General features: G+C 38.1%; 1 protein-coding gene and 2 pseudogenes across 2 annotated transcripts; 1 reads left to right on the forward strand and 2 right to left on the reverse strand.

Moving 5' to 3' along the window:
* Positions 1 to 1867: 1867 nt before the first annotated feature.
* LOC147479195 (uncharacterized) lies at positions 1868 to 9787 on the reverse strand (annotated as a pseudogene).
* LOC147479196 (putative GPI-anchored protein At4g28100) lies at positions 9645 to 11565 on the forward strand (annotated as a pseudogene). The gene is made up of 2 exons (XR_015204582.1): positions 9645 to 10206; positions 11030 to 11565. The product of XR_015204582.1 is annotated as a putative GPI-anchored protein At4g28100 (transcript).
* A 5171-nt stretch (positions 11566 to 16736) lies between these two features.
* E12A11 (PEBP (phosphatidylethanolamine-binding protein) family protein) lies at positions 16737 to 19028 on the reverse strand. The gene is made up of 4 exons (XM_086577139.1): positions 18700 to 19028; positions 18527 to 18588; positions 18343 to 18383; positions 16737 to 17166 (listed from the first exon to the last, which is right to left on the reverse strand). Exons 1-4 carry the CDS (start codon positions 18907 to 18909, stop codon positions 16946 to 16948), a joined length of 534 nt encoding a protein of 177 aa, XP_086433265.1. The 5' UTR covers positions 18910 to 19028; the 3' UTR covers positions 16737 to 16945.
* Positions 19029 to 21344: the final 2316 nt, after the last annotated feature.

A 21344-nucleotide genomic window follows, 5' to 3' on the forward strand; every position in this document is an offset into this window, starting at 1 on the left:
ACAAAAATGGTAAGTGACACCAAACCCTAAGCGGCTATTTGTTTTTTTAAGGTTTTATAAGAGGATCTTATAAGATGTTTTTATAAAGTGGTTTGTTTTTCATTTTAAGTTATTATAAAAACTAGAAAAAACAAATACACGGCATATTATAGATGGTTATTTGACAAATAAAACCTTGTTTAACATCACATTTAACTTGAATAGATTAATTTGAAATAAGCATATAATTTGACTTTCGTTTTCAAAACAATTTTGATAATTAGAATATTGATTTTATGAATTTACCTTAATAGCAAGGTGGTGGTGGTGGTGATAGTGGTATTAATGGTACGATGGTGGTGGTGATGGTACCCATTGTCTTATATTCATACGGACCATGCATTGCCAGTACCCATTGTCGGAGATTGTTTGTCCTGAAGTAAGCTGCTTCCTGGTTAAGGTTTCAGCAACAAAATCATAATATATTCATACAAACCAAGCATTGAGCTCAGTACCAATTGCAGTAGATTGTTTATACGAAGAGGGTCTGAAAAATTATGATTGAAGAACACGCTTAATCTCTACTCATGGAATAAGATAGTTTGCAACAAAGTTTAGTAGTACAACTTACTGATCAAAGGATAGGTGGGTGAGTTCATTTCAGTAGTTCTTCCTCAAAGCTTCCAATGGCCTCCAAGACTTGATGAATCAGACCTCATAGCAGATCTGAAATTACAAACACTACTTAAAATGGTTCACCGTTTCCTTTTTCTACATGCGCACCTCACGATATTTGAAAAATTCTCAAGTGAAACTCGATATTCATGATTTTATCTTCCTACGTGCTTTGTGATCACTAATTAACTGTCGTCCTTGATCGCACAATCCAGTTCTTTCTCTAGATTGGTACTCAAAATCCAAATTTGAAACTTTCTCAAACGGTTCGGACACTGCATATTATTAATGGTACGATGGTGGTGGTGATGGTACCTATTGTCTTATATTCATACAGACCATGCATTGCGCTCAGTACCCATTGTCGGAGATTGTTTGTCCTGAAGTAAGCTGCTTCCTGATTATGGTTTTAGCAACAAAATCATAATATATTCACACAAACCAAGCATTGAGCTCAGTACCAATTGCGTAGATTGTTTATACGAAGAGGGTTTGAAAAATTATGATTGAAGAACACGCTTAATCTCTACTCATGGAATAAGATAGTCTGCAACAAAGTTTAGTAGTAGAACTTACTGATCAAAGGATAGGTGGGTGAGTTCATTTCAGTAGTTCTTCCTCAAAGCTTCCAATGGCCTCCAAGACTTGATGATTCAGACCTCATAGCAGATCTGAAATTACAAACACTACTTAAAATGGTCTAAATACACCTGTCCACCGTTTCCTTTTTCTACATGCGCACCTCAAGATATTTGAAAAATTCTCAAGTGAAACTCGATATTCATGATTTTATCTTCCTACGTGCTTTGTGATCACTAATTAACTATCGTCCTTGATCACACAATCTAGTTCTTTCTCTAGATTGGTACTCAAAATCCAAATTTGAACCTGGTACAGATTGGTTGACTAAACTTTCCCATCCCACCAAGATAGCAAAATCATCCATCCCTTATCTGTTGTCTTTCTAAGTTTCCACTAGAGAAATCAAATTTTTTCTCTTTTGAGTCCAGGCAATGCTTGTAAAAAAAAAGCCAATTCTCAGCGGCTTCCACTGCAAGAGTAGCAGAATATAGGCCCACTGATTTGCTGCTAGGATTCACAAAGCTAGACATCTTGCATTAATGAAGGAGAAATGCACATGGAATGGAGCCAAAAACTCATTGGAACATGGAAGGCTCTACAATTGGAATACTGACACAGTTATGCGTCCTTTCATCTCAGCAGTAATCCCCACACGAACAGGAACCACAATTGAAATGGTCAAAACGGTTGGAATCTCTTAAAATAATTAGCCTTCCAGCTATCTTTGGTATGTATTTTATCGCGTTATGACAATCTTCGCAGACACTTAGGTTCTTGATAACTCGGATTGGTCTCCCTACTGGTACAGTCAATAATCCATATGCCACTGCTATTTTTTCACTATGATACTTCAGCATATGCTCCTTCACTTCCTCTTCAACATCATGCAAAACCATCTTAGTCTTAGAAACATAGCCTTCTTTCTTCAAGCGTCGAACCAAATCTTCTAGGAAAGCATAAATTTTGTCCTTCTCTGGATGCACGGAGTCCCCTACCCAAAACGTATGAACCTTGTTCTGTACCTCAATCCAACCATATCCAGGAACCTTCTTTACACCTCTATCTCTCATAACCACTCTCATCTTTCCAACATCACTCCATCTACCTGAATCCGCATATAAGTTTGAGAGGAGCACGTACTTACCTGAATTATCAGCCTCCATTTTGAAAATCTTCTCTGCCGCCTCCTCTGCTAGTTTTGTATTTCTGTGAACCCTACTTGCACCAAGCAGTGCTCCCCATGTTGCTGTGTTAGGTTCAAAAGGCATGTTTCTCATAAGAGCTTCGGCTTCTTCCAAGCGCCCTGATCTGCCCAGAAGATCAATCATGCAAGTATAGTGTCGTGCATTGGCTGTTATACCATATTCTAGACACATTAAATGGAAGTATCCTGTGCCTTTATCAATTAGGCCAGAATGACTACACGCAGGTAGAACACCAACCTGAAGACATTTAAAACCAATTCACAAAAGAAGTTAAGAGATGGCGTTTGAGGGTAATGATGTGTGTGTGCGCGTGCAAATTTTCCATTGAACCTATTAAACGTTTACCTCAAATAGTAGTTGGTTTTGCACTCTGCATAAATAGGGAGATCTCACTTTGTAATAGAAACATAGAGCAAGTTTCCTAGTCCTAGACGAGCCCTTTGGATTCCTCACTCATGGCAAACATGATCCACAATTTACGTGCCACAACATATTCTATTTAGCACACCTAATTCAGGAAGGATAATCTTTTACCATTCAAGTTTAGAGGTCATAATGTGAGGCGGTGAGCACAAACGAAATAGATGGGGGAGTGTGGACCAGGCAACAACGCCTAGTCTCTAATGCTTAAAACAGAGAACTAGGAGGAAGGCAACAGGGGTCGCTGAAATAGCAAATAACACCTAAAACTTTCGGAAAATTCAACAATCTTTGATAACTATTACAGTCATTTGAGGATCAGGGACATTGAATACAGGAAATCACATGGAAACCATCCTTTCCCCCAACAACAAAAGCACGTGAAACAGTGAAAGGACAGAATGACACGAGATCCATTTTCCTGAATATATCCCAACCATGGTTAGACTTTACTTCTGACTATTCTTCCGTGTTTCAATCATTCTAGAGTAATGTCTTCATTCGTTCTCTATAATGCTTATAGTTTAAAATAAATATACAAATTAGTTCGCTTCTAAATTATCCCTATAGAGACAAATTTCACTAAGCTGAAACTCATTTTACATCTTAACAAAATTATAAGTATTCTAAGTGACCTCAGGTAGAAAAGAAAAAGATGATGGAGGGTTGCCATAGTGACGTCGTCCGGTTTAATATCCTTCATCTTCATTAAGTCAAAAACTTTTAAGGCCTCATTGCCAAACCCATGCTTGGCGTAACATGTGATCATTGTGTTCCATGTGACTAAATCCTTCTCTTGCATCGATTCAAAAACATCATAAGCTTCTTCCACGCTTCCACATTTTCCATACATTAGAACAAGAGCATTAACAACATAGTCACCCATTTCATATCCTGCCTTTACAAGCCACCCATGCACTTGCTTGCCAAACTCCAAAGCTGCCATATCAGCACATGTGCTCAATGCACTAGTAAATGTAGATCTGTTTGTTCTTTCTCCATCTCTCTTCAACTCAATAAAAAGACGAAGAGCCTCTTCACTGTGACCACTCTGAGCATAACCAGTAATAATAGCTTACCAAGATATGGAATCGCGCTTAGGCATCTCATTGAACAGATCTCGAGCGCAATTGATCTCCCCACTTTGAGCATAACCAGTAATCATAGGATTCCAAGAACTAGCATCCTGACATGGCATTGCCTCGAACAACTCCCTAGCCAGATCCATCCTCCCACATTGTGTGCAACCCACTATAATTGCATTCCAGGAAACAACATTTTTTTTTGGGCATTTCATCAAAAGTTCTTTTAGCCTTGTCCAACATTCCATTCTACACATACCCAGATACCATTGCTGTCCAAGTAGCAACGTTTCGACTGGTAGACTCTTCGAACAATTTCTGTGCTTCCAACATTTGCCCATTCTGGGCATAACCTGAAATTATAGTATTCCATGAAATTTCATTCCTCTCTAGCATTCTATTAAAAATCCACCTCCCATCAAACAATCTCTTTTTTCTCACATACCCAGCCAACATTGAATTCCAAGAAACAATCTCCCAATCTGATTTTGCCTCAAAAAGTTGTCTCGTAGACTCAAACCTCCCATTTTGTAGATACACAGCAAGTAATCCCTTCCACAATTTAGAATTCTTATTAGGCATTCTCTCATAAATCTCCGTCGCCTCATCAACATCCCCACTCCGCGCATACCGTGATAACATAGCGTTCCAAGAAACAATATCTCTTTGCGGTGAGGTGATTTTATCTCGATATTCATGATTTTATCTTCCTACGTGCTTCGTGATCACTAATTAACTGTCGTCCTTGATCACACAATCCAGTTCTTTCACTAGATTGATATTCAAAATCCATATTTGAACCTGGTGCTGATTGGTTGACTAAACTTTCCCATCCCATCAAGATAGCAAGACCATCCATCCCTTATCTGTTGTCTTTTTAAGTCTCCACTAGAGAAATCAAATTTTTTCTCTTTTGAGTCTAGGCAATGCTTGTTAAAAAAAACCCAATTCTCAGCGGCTTCCACGGCAAGAGTAGCAAAATAGGCTTGCTGATCTGCTGCTAGGATTCGCAAAGCTAGACATCTTGCATTAATGAAGGAGAAATAAACATGGAATGGAGCCAAAAACTCAATGGAACATGGAAGGCTCTACAATTGGAATACTGACACAGTTATGCATCCTTTCATCTCACCAATAATCCCCACACGAACAGGAACCACAATTGAAATGGTGAAAACGGTTGGAATCTCTTAAAATAATTAGCCTTCCAGCTATATTTGATATGTATTTTATCGCGTTATGACAATCTTCGCAGACCCTTAGGTTCTTGATAACTCGGATTGGTCTCCATGCTGGTACATTCAATAATCCATATGCCATCGCTTTTTTTTTTTTCACTATGATACTTCAGCATATGCTCCTTCACTTCCTCTTCAACATCATGCAAAACCATCTTAGTCTTAGAAACATAGCCTTCTTTCTTCAAGCGCCGAACCAAATCTTCTAACAAAGCATAAATTTTGTCCTTCTCTGGATGCACGGAGTCCCCTACCCAAAACGTATGAACCTTGTTCTGTACCTCAATCCAACTATATCCAGGAACCTTCTTTACACCTCTATCTCTCATAACCACTCTCATCTTCCCAACATCACTCCATCTACCTGGATCCGCATATAAGTTTGAGAGGAGCACGTGATTTACCCTGAATTATCGACCTCCATTTTGAAAATCTTCTCTGCGCCTCCTCTCGCTAGTTTTGTATTTACGTGAACCTTACTTGCACGGCGGTTGCTCCCCATGTTTCTCAGTCCAGTTTCAAAGGCATGTTTCTCATAAGAGCTTCAAATTTCTTCCAAGCTACGATCGCGCCTTAAGATTAATCATGCAAGTATAGTGTCGTGCATTAGTTGTTATACCATATTCTAGACACATTGAATGGAAGTATCCTGTGCCTTTATCAATTAGGCTAGAATGACTACACATACGCAGATAGAACACCAACCTGAAGACATTTAAAACCAATTCACAAAAGAAGTTAAGAGATGGTATTTGAGGGTAATGATGTGTGTGTGCGTGTGCAAATTTTCCATTGAACCTATTAAACGTTTACCTCAAATAGTTGTTGGTTTTGCACTCTGCATAAATAGGGAGAACCCACTTTGTAATAGAAACATAGAGCAAGTTTCCTAGTCCTAAACGAACCCTTTGGATTCCTCACTCATGGCACACATGATCCACAATTTATGTGCCACAACATATTGTATTTAGCACACCTAATTCAGGAAGGATAATCTTTTACCATTCAAGTTTAGAGGTCATAAGGTGAGGCGGTGAGCGCAAACGAAATAGATGGGGGAGTGTGGACCAGGCAACAATGCCTAGTCTCTAATGCTTAAAACATAGAACTAGGAGGAAGGCAACAGGGGTCACTGAAATAGCATATAACACCTAAAACTTTCTGAAATTCAACAATCATATCTTTGATCACTACTACTGTCATTTGAGGATCAGGGACATTGAATACAGGAAATCACATTGAAACCATCCTTTCCCCAACAACAAAAGCACGTGAAACAGTGAAAGGACAGAATGACACGAGATCCATTTTCCTGAATATATCCCAACCATGGCCAGACTTTACTTCTGACTATTCTTCCGTGTTTCAATCATTCTAGAGTAATGTCTTCGTTCATTCTCTATAATGCTTATAGTTTAAAATAAATATACAAATTAGTTCCCTTCTAAATTATCCCTATAGAGACAAATTTCACTAAGCTGAAACTCATTTTACGTCTTAACAAAATTATTAGTATTCAAAGTGACCTCAGGTAGAAAAGAAAAAGATGATGGAGGGTTACCATGGTGACGTCATCCGGTTTAATATCCTTCATCTTCATTGAGTCAAAAACTTTTAAGGCCTCCTTTCCAAACCCATGCTTGGCATAACATGTGATCATTGTGTTCCATGTGACTAAATCCTTCTCTTGCATCGATTCAAAAACATCATAAGCTTCTTCCACGCTTCCACATTTTCCATACATTAGAACAAGAGCATTAACAACATAGTCACCCATTTCATATCCTGCCTTTACAAGCCTTCCATGCACTTGCTTGCCAAACTCCAAAGCTGCCATATCAGCACATGTGCTCAAAGCACTAGTAAATGTAGATTTATTCATTCTTTCTCCATCTCTCTTCAACTCAATAAAAAGACGAAGAGCCTCTTCACTGTGACCACCCTGAGCATAACCAGCAATAATAGCTTACCAAGATATGGAATCGCGCTTAGGCATCTCATTGAACAGATCTCGAGCGCAATTGATCTCCCCACTTTGAGCATAACCAGTAATCATAGTATTCCAAGAACTAGCATCCTGACATGGCATTGCCTCAAACAACTCCCTAGCCAGATCCATCCTCCCACATTATGTGTAACCCACTATAATTGCATTCCAGGAAACAACATTTTTTTCGGGCAATTCATCAAAAGTTCTTTTAGCCTTGTCCAACATTCCATTCTGCACATACCCAGATACCGTTCTGTCCAAGTAACAACGTTTCGACTGGGAGACCTTTCGAACAATTTCTGTGCTTCCAACATTTACCCATTCTGGGCATAACCTGAAATCATAGTATTCCACGAAATTTCATTCCTCTCTGGCATTCTATTAAAATGCCTCCTCCCATCAAACAATCTCTTTTTTCTCACATACCTAGCCAACATTGAATTCCAAGAAACGATCTCCCAATTTGATTTCGCCTCAAAAAGTTGTCTCGCAGACTCAAACCTCCCATTTTGTAGATACACTGCAAGTAATCCCTTCCACGATTTAGAATTCTTATTAGGCATTCTCTCAAAAATCTCCGTCGCCTCATCAACATCCCCATTCTGCGCATACCCAGATAACATAGCGTTCCAAGAAACAATATCTCTTTGCGGCATTTCATCAAACAATAATCTAGCTTAACTTAACTTCTTATTCCTAACATAATCAGTCAGCATTACATTCCAAGAGACTAAATCTCTTTCGGGCATGTCATCAAAGTATTTACACGCAAGCTCAAAGTTATTATTGTTCAAATAGCCAGAAATCATCGCTGCGTTCAAGAAACCGATGTTCTAGGGCATTTGGTCGAAGCGGTTTGTGTGCTAAAATCTAGTTAGGCATTTCTCATGTGTTTTGATATAGTCATGTTCCATTTTATAACTTCGAAATCAGAATGGATGATGGGGTTGGTTTTTGTGAAGGTTTTTGGAATTTGTTGATTGGTGTGATTTCTGATGAAGAACGAATTGAAATGGAATTAAACTTTCTCAAACGGTTCGGATCTTTGCATATTTTGATATATAAATATAATTATATATATATATATTTATATATTTAAAGAAAATCATTTGCCTTAAGGCGTTGTACCTATGCACCCCTTCTAAAAGATAGACAAAAATAGTAAGTGACACCAGATGACTGATGTTAATCCCTCTGTTTACACTAGATAATTGCAAGCACTGGGGAGTGAGCGGAGGTGGAGAAGAAAGAGGGAGAGATGGGTTTATGGTGGAGAGGAGAGAAATTGGATTTGGTTGAGAAGGAAGGAGGGTGAGGGAGAGTGAAGGAGGGAGTTTGAAAGTGCGTGGAGAGGGAGAGGGAGAGGGACGAAGAGAATAGAAGATATGAAGACAGACAGAAACCAACCAAACACTTTTTTGTCCACGTACCCCCCCTCTGCCCGACAAGAATATTCGGTCCGCTCACTTGATTAACTTTGAACGTCCAGCTTTGAATCTTTGATTAGAGTCATCAATGGCACAATACTAGTATATCTGCTAAGCAGTGGGGGCGTGAGCGGAGAGGGAGAGGGAGGACTGGAGAGGGAGAGGGAGAGGAAGAACTGGAGATTTAGAGTGTGTGGAGAGGGAGAGGGAGAGGGACGAAGAGAAAGAACAAAATAGATGAGGATAGACATACAGAAACCAACCAACTTGGTTTTTGTCTACATAACTCCCTTATGCCAAGATCGTTTGCTCCGCTCACTCTATTAGCTGTAATTAATTAGTTATCACTTATCAGTTGTCCGACATACCAAACCAAAATCAAATGGCAACCAGAGATCTCGTGATACTCTTATGACTCTATGTAACCAAATGTGTGGGAATTAACATGAAATATATATAGGTCCTTTAGACTTCAGACCTTGGTCATGTATTTCCCATGCCAATATTAAATTATTAACACATTAACTTGTTTCACATTGTGCAGTTATGATTCTGAATCCTCTATCCTTGCAAGTTCCTCATGAGTGCCACATAAATACATGTCCTGATAATGACAATTTAGTTGGTCGTGAATTTATAAAAAAACAACTAAAAAATATATCAAATTTTACACCTTTTGACAATATAGGGACTAAACTTTTTTTCCTGACAATTTGGGGACCAAACTATTTTATTTTTGCAATGTAGGAACTTCCGTCAAATTTCTCTAACACCATTTCTAATTTTTATTATTATTATTTTTCTTTTCAACATTGCAAATTAAAAATTTTATATTAATTTTTTTCAACATTACATATTAATTTATATATTTTTTTTTTGCAACATTAGAAATTAATTTTCATTTGTATTAATTTATAAAATGAAAATTAATACATCCCATCCCCACTTTCATTTCTCCCAACACTACACTTTCCCAACTTGGAATGCACACTTAAACAGCCATCCCCACCTGTCCACTTTTCTTTCTTCTGTTTCTCCACATTCCTTACTATCTCTTTGCACTGCCAACCTTGCCTGAACCAGACCCAGCTTCAATACAACCTTTTCTCCCTACCCCAAGCCCGCCCGACACGATCTCGGCATTCCCCGAACAGTCCAACCTTGCAACCTGCCCACTGGCATAGGCCATGCTTGGAAAAAATCGGGCAGGACAGTTAAGCAGAAGCAAATCCTGCCCAGTATTGGCAGCATGGCTGTACTCGGCTTATGCCGGTACAGCATTGGGGCAGAGCGGGCAAGATGGCAGTGACGCCTTATGACCTGCCCATTCTGCCCGAAGACTCGGAGTCTTGTGTGGATAATTTGGGTAAGGCATTGAAAGGTAGAGGAATTGAGTTGAGGCAACCAAATGAAACATGTGATGTGGTCTATTGTTATTGTAATATTAGACTGCACCCATTGAGCTGTCCAGAGGCGTTTACGGTGTCGAAAGAAGGGAAATTGGTTGGAGATAAGAGTGTTAGAATGCTTGAAAATGATTGCTTGAACAACAACAAAAGTCATCTAAGTCTTGCTAGGTGTTCTAAGTGCTTGAACAGACTCTATCAGGTAACTACAGTATTTAATATGATCAACTGTTTTTTTATGGTTTAAGAATGCTAATTTTATCTGTGAGCAATTAGAGTTTTTATCATGTGAACATCAAAACAGTATATGGACAATTAATGCAAGCAAAACCTTAGATGAGTTTATGTGTTGTCCTAAAGTTTTTGCATTGTTAGTAGAGTTGGTTTTTTATGTAATTGGTGGTAATTGGTCTTTTATGAAGTTCTTTTCCCATTGTTGGTAATTGGTAAAGTGATAGATAAAGTCTGAAGTCTTTCACTTTATCTTTCCTCATTCTTTTTTAACAGTTTACTTTTGTGTAAGGCAGTCATCGCACTACAGTACGCTGCATATGAACCAAAACTCTATTACATACCTACATGATACATGATCACATCACACATGCCTACGTGCTACTCTGTTTTTTAACTGATTTCTAGCTGCTAAAATATGTTCAAGACTATAAGGCCATGACACAAATGGTATGGGTGGTCATAACTTCAGTTAATCATGTGCCCCTTTTCTTGGAGCAATTTGGTCCAAACGGTACTGTAAAACCTAGTCTGGTCGACATCTTAGACATTTGTTGAACCTGAAGTCTCTTTAGGCTTTCCTCGGACACAACACAAAGGCTCAAAGTGTTATGTATTGTGCCTATGCCTAGGCACTTATATTAGTTGTATGGTAAAAACAATGTCGCAGCCCTCCTCCCTAATGCATTGGAGTTGCGACCATATTCCCATTGGCAATGTTCCTTATTTCATTGGATAGCTCCTATCAATGCCTAAAGACAAAGTTCTTATCTTACATTGTGCGATATTTGCAGCTCAAAGAGGAAAATAGTATGGATACGACAAGAAAATCTGATAGGAAGAGCAAAATGCACAGCAGAGATTGCGAGCTAATGGGTCTAACATGGCTCCTTTTGAAGAACCGAACTGCTTATATTCATACAGTTACGGCAGTTCTCAGAGCTTTAATGCTGAGTCCTGATGGTTCCCATCCTCAATCATGCAGTCTAGCTAGCGATGGATTGCCATTGGCAGTTGATTCCGCTGAACTGGACGACAAATCATCGTCCAACAAGCGTCTGTTGACTACATCCGGTGCTTTAGTCCATGTATGTGCCATCATCATATTTGTCCTCTCATTTAGGTTTGATAACACATAACTCTCTTTGTACTATTATTCAGGTTCTTTGCTCATGTAATATGGTTCCATGGCGTTGCAATACTGTGCTTTAATTTTGGTAGGATTTTTTTTTTTTTTTTTTTTTGCGATAATCCTTTGCTTTTGGTAGTAGAAATCGGAAACTAGAAACAAAATTTATACAATTGTTGTGGAATGTGCTGTTGTTATTCACTTATTCTACTGACATGTGCTGTTGGGGCCATTTGTATTGTCACGGAGAAATAATTGTCACTGTTGGACAGACAATGTCACTATTAATGGTACTATGAATACCCCAAGAAAATAAATGCTGGTTGAAGAGTACTATCCAATATTCAACAAAATAATTGGTTAACTATGAGTATGCTTATCTCTCCGGGAGTACAAAAGAAAGAGCAGCTGACGTTAAATCAATTTCATTTACCCTTTATTAAAATTGAACAGCTAAAGTGGTTGGTTTAATGGCCTACAATTGTTATCTATCGTCCAGAATATTTATGTGGCTGTGTGCAATCTAGAAAAGGGAGGACCATGGGTTGTTTAATCAGATAATTAATTTAACAAAAGTTTAAAATGATGATTTGAAGAGGATCGATAGTGCAAAACTGTGCATGCATGTTGATTGAAATGCAGAGAGCCCTGTTAGAATAGTTGTATGAACACAGCAACTAAAGTATAACAGAAGGAACAAGAAGAATAATAAAGAAACAAGGACAAAGTGGCAAGAAATAACCAAAGTAGCGGATTAGTCAGTCCTAAGGAAAAGATTTCGCCCTTCCAATGGTGCGAGAAGCGCAACAATGGCGCCTTCCTCTCACGGATTCAATGGTTAACAACACCGACTTTTCACTAGAGCACGTACTACCCTCTGTAACAAAGAATATAACTCTCTACGGGCCGACGAAGAAGAAGAAGAAAAGAAACCGGTTTGAGTTTACGTTTTCTCCGAGTTGAGTTCGATCAAGTCTGTTTTTCTCTATGAACTCACAAATCCTATTTATAGAGGTTAGGAGAAAGAGAGACCAACTCCTAATAGAACACCTGAAACTTGTCCGCTTTCAAGAAAAAGGCAAAACAAGTTTAAAGCTATTGGTCAAACCACTACCCACAACAAGAAGCCCAAGCCCAGCCCGAACCCCACCCGATGTGGTGGATAACCAATGTGGGACTATCTACTATGCACTAAAGTGGAGAGAACACCATTTGTTCATCTCCTCCACTTTGCAATACACACAATAATAATACATTAGTATTTAGAAATACACAAGAGATTCCAACAATCTTTTGTGGATTTCCTTCATATAGATAACATGAACATAATATGACTATGTTTAATATGATCCGGGATCATAGACTTGAGTAAAGTATATTATTCTTGTCATAAGAGTGCATATTATTGTTGTTGTTTTAAAGTGTTTGTAAGCGGTATAATGTGTTTTGCATGTAAGTTTGATTAGGTTGAAAGAACTATTGAACTGTGGGGGTGGTGATACGATAACATAACATCTTTTTTTACCATAGTTCATCTCACAAGATAATTGGAAAGACAATCAACTACAAAATATGGAAAGGTCTTGGGCCTATCCAAAAATGCTTCAAAATGTGGGGGTGTCTTGCCAAATTTATTGTGAATGAATCTAAAAGAAGTCTTTTGAGACCTAGAATTATCTAGTAGATATTCATTGGTGAAACTCATAATAGTGATGTTTGTTTTCGGTTGTCATGAGTGATAACAATTTTGTAGATACCACACTATTATTGAATGTCTTATATGCTAATTTTATTTGAGGTTGTGCTTTTCGAGAAATTGGCATAGAGTGGTTGAATGTTCATAATGAACTACATAAGATAATCCCATTATTTCGCGACAAGAAATTTGGAAGACTATCAATGAGTATTTCCACCATTCACGGTGATGATGTTTATATGTTTCTTGAGGAAGATTCATTAACCTATAAGGAAGTTGTCTGCGTCTATGAGAAGTGTCCTTTTTGAAGGATACAACTCCTCTAAACCGGACTCTTGATTTATTGGGGATCTATAGGTTGAATTGGATCTTCAAAAGAAAACTAAAACGCGATAGTTGTATTGCAAAATACAATGCTAATAATAATAGCCAAGGGGGTTTCAATCGAGGAGACAAGATTTATACTATTTTGAAACCTTGCTCATATAACTAAAATTTCTTCTACGAATTCTAAAGACTCTAGTTGAGTAGTTGTCTTGAACTACAATACCAAGTAGTACCGGTGTGATGAAATTTGGGGTATACAATTTAGTTAAATCTTTGTATGAGTTGATTCAAGCCTATAAATGGCATGAGCAATTCAACAACATATTAGTGTCATATGGATGTCAAAGCACCGTTGTTGATAAAAAATGTGTACTTTCTTTAGAGCAAAGCAAGACATATGTGTTGATCTCTTTTTTTAGATGATTTAATATCATGAGTGCTAGCATTGAGAATGTGTATGAGACGAGAAAATTCTATTTGAAACACATCATAAACCGGCCATTGAAAATGATAGTTTATTATGTTATTAAACTCATTTCAGAATCGCTATATTCAGGTTGTCAAGATGTTGACGTTTGAATATGGTTGAAGCCACATACCTTAAACCGGGATGGTATAGGGAATTTCGGCACACCTTCTGAGAATTGAATGACCGGGTGAATATAGGAATTAAAACTCATGTTGGTCTCATTATATTGTTATAACACTTAGTAGAAATATTTTTCATTGAAAAGTATGGATATTATGATAGTAAGCATGTGTTAACACCTTTTGTGGGCAAATATCCATCTTATGAAAAAAATAATCTCATTGTGTTTTTTCTCATACTAAATAAGTCAATATCATTGGTAGCCAATTGTACTTGATGGATAATGTATGTGAGACATGACATTGTCTACATTAATGGCATACTTGAAATGATAACCCATCAGTCCCTATAAGGAACTTTGATGTATATTGTCGATTATCCAAGTACTATAGCAGAGCCATTGATTATGGATCGATATTTAGTAGATTTCCATCATTGTTAGAAGGGTAATATGTTATAAACCGGATCCAAGAATGTTTATGTGTTTACCTTTGGTGGAAATTGAGTGTCTTGGATATCATCCAAGCTAATCGCCTTTAGAAAAGGCATGTGATGATGCTAAGTGGGTTAGCAACCTCTTGGCAAATCTTCTCATTGGCTCTAAAACTTGACCTCCTCGATGTGTATATGCTTTGGTAACCGCCTTATTGCAATAGCTAAGACATGTTAACTTATATGCAATGGGAAAAGAATACATGTAAGTTGAGATATAACTTAATCAAGCAGCTGCTAGAGATTATGTTAGGTTGGACTTAGTTTGGCCACATGTCTAACCGCACCACTTCTTTGGAAGCAAGTGGTTATATCACGAGGGGATGGGACTTTTGCCTTAGATAGAGAGGGCTTACAATCGACGGCAACCTCACCTATGTGATTGGAGATCCCATGAATTAGGTTCAAAGGGAAAAACAAGTCACCTCGCCGCCTGGTATGCTATTGTCTTTCTTTGAGACGCCCCACCCTATGACTAGATAGCATTTTTGTATACTTTGTATAACTTGAATTGCAATGAGAAAGGATGAGTTATTTTACTCTTATTGAATCCATAGTCCATTTTTTTTATAATGAGATAGTGTATTTTAACCGCAATGTACACTTGATGGATATCCACCTACGTGAATGTAGAACTGGGTCGGTTCTTATGAGTATTCGTGCAAGTACTCTAGAGCATTCATGGAACACAAAAAAATGCCAGGGCCAAAAAAAGCAAAACCGCAGAAACGCATATATAATGAAAGAGCAATGTGGGTGCATGTCCTCTATTTTATTACAAGGAATGTTGGTTCAAAGATTTTTAATCCACCACTTTCAATGCATTATAAGACATGTTACCCTATGACCGGTCAAGCCAGAAAAGCACCAAGATCTTATGCATTGTTTTTCGATTCTCTCTGGCATTTTCGTTAACCCATTTCTTTTGTAATATCCTATTCCAAAATAGTGGGGACTATTAGTATTTTGAAATAGTGGGGATTGTTGGAATCTCTTGTGTATTTTCTAAATACTAGTGTGTGTGTGTGTGCAAAGTGGAGGAGATGAACAAATGGTGTTCTCTCCACTTTAGTGTGCATAGTAGATAGTCCCACATTGGTTATCCACCACATCGGGTGGGTTTCAGCCCGGGTTTGGGCTTCTTCGTTGTGGGTAGTGGTTTGACCAATAGCCTAAACTTGTTTTGCCTTTTTCTTGAAGCGCCAAGTTTCGGTGTTCTATTAGGAGTTGGTCTCTCTTTCTCCTAACCTCTATAAATAGGACTTGTGAGTCCATAGAGAAAAACAGACTTGATCGAAACTCAACTCGAGAAACGTAAACTCAAACCAGGTTCTTTTTCTTCTTCTTCTTACTTTCGGCCGCCCGAGAGAGAGATTATTGTCGCTCTAGAGGGTAGTCCGTTCTAGTGCAAAATCAGTGCATTGTTAACCATTGAATCCCCGTGGAGGAAGACGCCACCGTTGCCTTTCTCGCGCACCATTGGAAGGGCTTAAATCTTTCCTTAAGAGGACGGCTAATCCGGCCTTGGTTATTCCCGCCATCACCGTCCTTGTTTCTTTATCAAGCATCGTTCCTTCGGTTTCTATTTTAGTTCTTTGTGTTCATACAACTATTCTAACAAGCCCTTGGCTCAATAGTTGTGCTCCCCAACATTAGAGCTGGTTGGTTCGAAAGTCACTAACGTCCACATGACATATGGGAAGCCATCGGTAGGAAACTAACTAGCTAGTGTTGCCTAGACGTATGAAAACTCATGTAATCAAATCCAACTTTTAGCCATTGAATCCTACAGGGTACGCTCACGAAGCTTTTCAACGCCATAGCAGTTACGATTTCACCTCGAGGATTTTCTGCTTACCAAAAACCTGGCTATTGATCAATTCTGGACCATATTTTCTGTTTGGGCTCGAATTCAGTAATTCTATGGCATTTATCTACGGGGTCGAGATCTCTACAACCGGGTACAGAGATCATCTCTGTAACCGTGTTATCTCACCGTCCATTCAAATTCGAGATGTGTGTTTGTGCCTCGATATCTGTGTGTGTATTCCGAGATGTGTGTGTACGTCGAGATACGAGATGGGTGTGTGTGTAGTACAGAGATTGATCTCTGTACCGGGTTATAGAGGAACCGAACTCTCAATCTACTACACAGAAAACAATATATTTCCATCCTATATAGCCTGGGCCCTTTGTTAGGTATAAATGTATAATCAGGGACAGTTGTGAATACACTACATGTCATAGAGTATTTATGAAATCAAAATAGATAGCAAGCATTTATGAAATCAGAAAGTAGAAACAAGTCAAACAACAACGTCTGTCAGAGTAGAGACTTGCACCACAAGTACAACAGTTTTAACTTAGAACACAACAAACTTGACAAACAATTAAACACAAACACAGGCATAAGCAATGAAACGCACAAGTACAACATTTAAGTACTAAACTTGAGAAAACTGTCCCTAAATGTTCCTTTAGCGCCTCTTAGTCAAAGGCTCCTTCTGAGCGTTGAAGTAAACAGTGGCCACTGGGAGACCAAGGTCAAGTTGATTGGCGAAATTGCGGGTGCTGAAGTTGGCACGTATTTCTGGCGGGTCGTCAATGTTTAGTGAGTTCTTTTGTCGGAATAGCACAAGTACATACCTGTGTATGCCCACTGGTGGGCTTGGACCCATATAGGTAAGGCTCTCCTTCCCTGCCACAATAACCAAATCGATCACATTGAACAGCTGAAGACATGTTCGTACATTTTGAGATTATTCCACCCCATTTCGAAGTGTGTTCCGTCTATGTTTACTTCTAACTTTTCTAAGTTCTATAGTTAGTCATTCATAATTCTATCCTTTGGATGTGTAGCAAATCTCCATAGTTCATCATGGTTTGTGTAGGCCACAATATTATTGCTATGATGTGTGTGTGGGCGTGTGTTTTTTTTTTTTGAATAGCAACCTAAAAGTAAAGGGGAGCAACGCAAGATTTGAGTTTGTTAACATGTTTGTCGCAAAGTTGCCATCTATCCTAATTCATCATTTATTTTTCTCAAAAAATTAACTCTCTGCCTACAAAAGTAAATGAACATTTGAGCTTATTAACCGATGGAGGTGTGTTTCAAAAAAGCTGTCTACCTAAAATTGGAGACGCATGTAGAGTTCTAGACGAACTGATCTGTATGTTAGATAGCTTTTTTATAAAAATATTTGTAGGCAATGAGATTCCTTAGCTCACAATATACCATGTGGGGGTGGGCTATGTCAATTCAATAACTGATACGTCCTCCAAGAGTGTCGAACTCGAGACCTCTTGTAAATGCTCTTGTGAATTTAGAAGAAGCACATAGGCACAAAGCGATATTATCCTCTAAAATACAAGGGGCCCCAAAATACAATACTGTATATATATAGTTTGTGTTCAACCACAAAATTTCACTTAAGATTTCCTCATATCCACAAAAAGCTTGTCTTTTTATAGGATAGCTCCCTAGCAATTCTGGTACCTTTGGTAAAGAAAATTTTCTTCTTATTTGTCCCCTTCCTATTTGGAGTAATTAAGAAATGGTATGTCCAAGTATAACTTAAGCACTACCCAGGTCTCATTTACATACTCAAGTATACTGTATACAGGTATTCTCTTAAACAGGCATGTGTTGTCCATTAAACAAGTTAATAAGCTGTAAACTAATAAAAGGTTTTGGGACAACACTGTATAAGCTTATGAAGACACTGGGTTATGTTATGTTATGTGTTGTCCATATATATATAAGCTTTTGACGAACATGTCCGTTAAGTTTAAGAGAAAGCCTGCTCAAGGATATTCCATTTGAATCTCAATCCGGAGTTCCTGACTAAAAAACAAGAAATGCAAGCGAACTAACCTCGACCAGCGTGTGTCCCACCTGGAATATCTACCACCAACCTACAAATTAAATAAGAATTGAAAGCACATAAAAAATGCTAGTGAGAACAATTTTTTTTTTTAAGAAAGTATATACATGCATATGAGACTTGAGAGAGAGAGAGAGAGATCAGAGAAGCATGCATGCATGAAGTGATAATTACCAGTGGATCCACTCTCTCATGCTTGGTTCACTTGGGCTAGGTGCATCAGGATCAGTCATTACCTGCACCACACGTACACCAAAAACACCATCGTCGGCCATACACATGCAAATTAGTAAGCTTCTCATATTGTTTCTTTAAGTAAGAAAGTTATATGGAGCAAAGTTACATACCAAAGTGTAGAGATCATCAGCATAACCAGAGATATGAACAGTTGGTGGTGCAGCTGTCATCGAAGGTTTGATATCACAGCCATTGGTTACATGTTTAGGACCATAATAAACAGACATGCTGACAGCAGGCACAAACATGTCCACAACATCACCTATTACTCTTCCAACTACAAGAGGATCAACTTGTCTTGGTTCCACTGAATAAGCCATGATCACTTAACCTCAACAGAGAAAGTGATGGTGATAATGATGATGAGCAAGAGATGGTGTGATGAAAATGTGTGAAAAACAAGAGAGAAATATATGAGAGAGCTATAGGCGGTGGCAGCTTTCAACACCTGTAAGCATGCCCAAGCCTAAACTTACTAACCTCCTTATATTGTACATACACGTGTTAGCACCAGCTTTGTTAGTTTTGGAAATTAACACTATTTATCTTGCAATACAAATGTGATTAAAGTGTTTAGCAAAAACTAAAAGATCCTATTTGTTTTAAATCATTTTAGTTCTAGAAAAAACTGTAGTGGGTGGTTCGTTCATTTGTTTGTTTGCAAAACTGTGCTCTGTAGTCTCACTAGTCTGTAAGACCCTCAGCTCGGAATCAAGTGATGACTGGGGACGAAGTACTATGCATGACTTGTGGGACCTCTCCAAGATATTTTGTTTGTCTTCTTCTCACTTTCATGGTGCTGCTGGAAGACTGTTATTTTTAGAGTCCGCTTTTTGCTACAAAAGTTGATCTCAGTATTTAGCTTGGTTTTGTTTTAAGAGCATGTCTAATGGGTGCTAGATGGGCTGCTGCTAAAATGCCATATAGCACCCCCAACTACAAAAATGTCATTTTAATGGGACGGCTAAAAGACTCTTAAATTTGAAAGGTGTCATAAACCCAGCCAAAATTAAGATCTTCGCTAACAGCTACCATAATAAGTTTTGGGAGACGGACGACATAGTTTCTGTCTAGTTATTTATGTACAGATGGTAGAAACTATGTCATTTGTCTCCTGTTTTAATTAATTTAACAAACAGACGGCAGAATTTCTGCCGTCCGTTATCCGAACTTAATAGCTATTAAAAAGTGTGATTGGAATGATTTTTTGATTTTGGGCTACCAAATATGACTGGGCATGCTAAAAGGCCTGTGTAGCACCTTTTAGCAGCCCAATTTAGCAGCTCTCCATTGGACTTGCTCTAAACCGTAGCACAAAACAAATTTGGGTGTGATTGTTCAATGTTTAGCTTGGCTTTGCCTCCTCGCCGGGATTGGCCAAATTGGGTAAAACAGCAGCAAACTGAGTCCAAGTTTTGTAGCAAAAAGGGGATCCCATCTATTTTATTTGAATTGATCTCAACAGAAAATTTAAACTACAAACATTTACAACTGGGTGGACTGACTAATTACTAAGTTGATGTTGAATTTGCTACAAAGTTTTAATTAACATTGCAAAACACATTGATTTATTCTGCAACTATGTGGCACCCAAATTTCCTATTTTTGGAAGTGGAATTCCGAATTTCCAATAATGTTTTTATGTTGACAAAATAAAGCTAAAAGTCCCATAGTTCCTAATTATCACTGGTTGAGATTAGAAAGTGATTGTGCTTTTGAATGAGTTTTCCCCATGTTCCTGCAGAAAGAAACTTCAGTAGAATGAAACTGATCCAAGGCGACTATAGCCTAAACAAGACTTAATAGATCTTGGTTCTGGTATGCTATGTAGCAAATTCTTAATAAGATTAAAGATAACTCTATCTGGCAAACTGGAGATGACAATACTATCAACATGTGGACAGACTCTTAGATTCCAGGTATATATCAAGGGAGAGTACCAAACTCTACCAAACCAGTCTTACAAATGTGTGTCAGAACTCATCAATCACTCCACCAGAACCTGGAATAATATCAACCTACTTAATCAACTCTTTGATCACTTAACCAGCCTCCACATACAACAGATATACCTACCAAGATCACAACTAGTAGACAAACTTAAATGGTCTCTCACAAAGAAAGGTTCCCACTCAGTCAAGTCAATATATCACCTACTGAGTTCTCAAAATACACAACCAATCATTCCTACAACCAACCTAGTTTTCTGGCACAACACTCATTGCCCAAGAGAATCACTTTTTGTTTGGAAATGTTATCATGAAATCTTACCAACTAGAGAACATCTTGCTCAAATTATTCATATCAATGACAAATCTTGTTTACTATGTAGAATACCTGTGGAATCTGTACATCATATATTGTTAGTTTGTCATTTCACTAGGAAAATATGGGCAAATATCTCCTGGAGTGTCAGATCATCTCAATTTCAGCACTTGCAAGTAAAACAGTGGATGGATTTGTGATTAGAAAACTTTGGACCAAATTTTGTTTGTACTTGTACTACTAGAAAATTTGGTTGGAAAGATGCTCTGTTTTTCATGAAAAAAGAGCACCAAATTTCTTCAAAATTTCTCTGCTTGTTAAATATTTTTGATTCCACTGAGAACTAGAACTTACAGGAACCACAATTGAATCCCAAGGAGACCGCCTGCCATTAATCATGTTAAGCTAAACACTGATACATTGTACATACAAGGAAGAGCCTCATGCTATGGGTTTATTCTAAGGGATTCTAATGGACGTTTTTTGGCTG

Source organism: Coptis chinensis, chromosome 8 (genome assembly GCF_015680905.1).
Source record: "Coptis chinensis isolate HL-2020 chromosome 8, ASM1568090v1, whole genome shotgun sequence".
NCBI lineage: Eukaryota > Viridiplantae > Streptophyta > Magnoliopsida > Ranunculales > Ranunculaceae > Coptis > Coptis chinensis.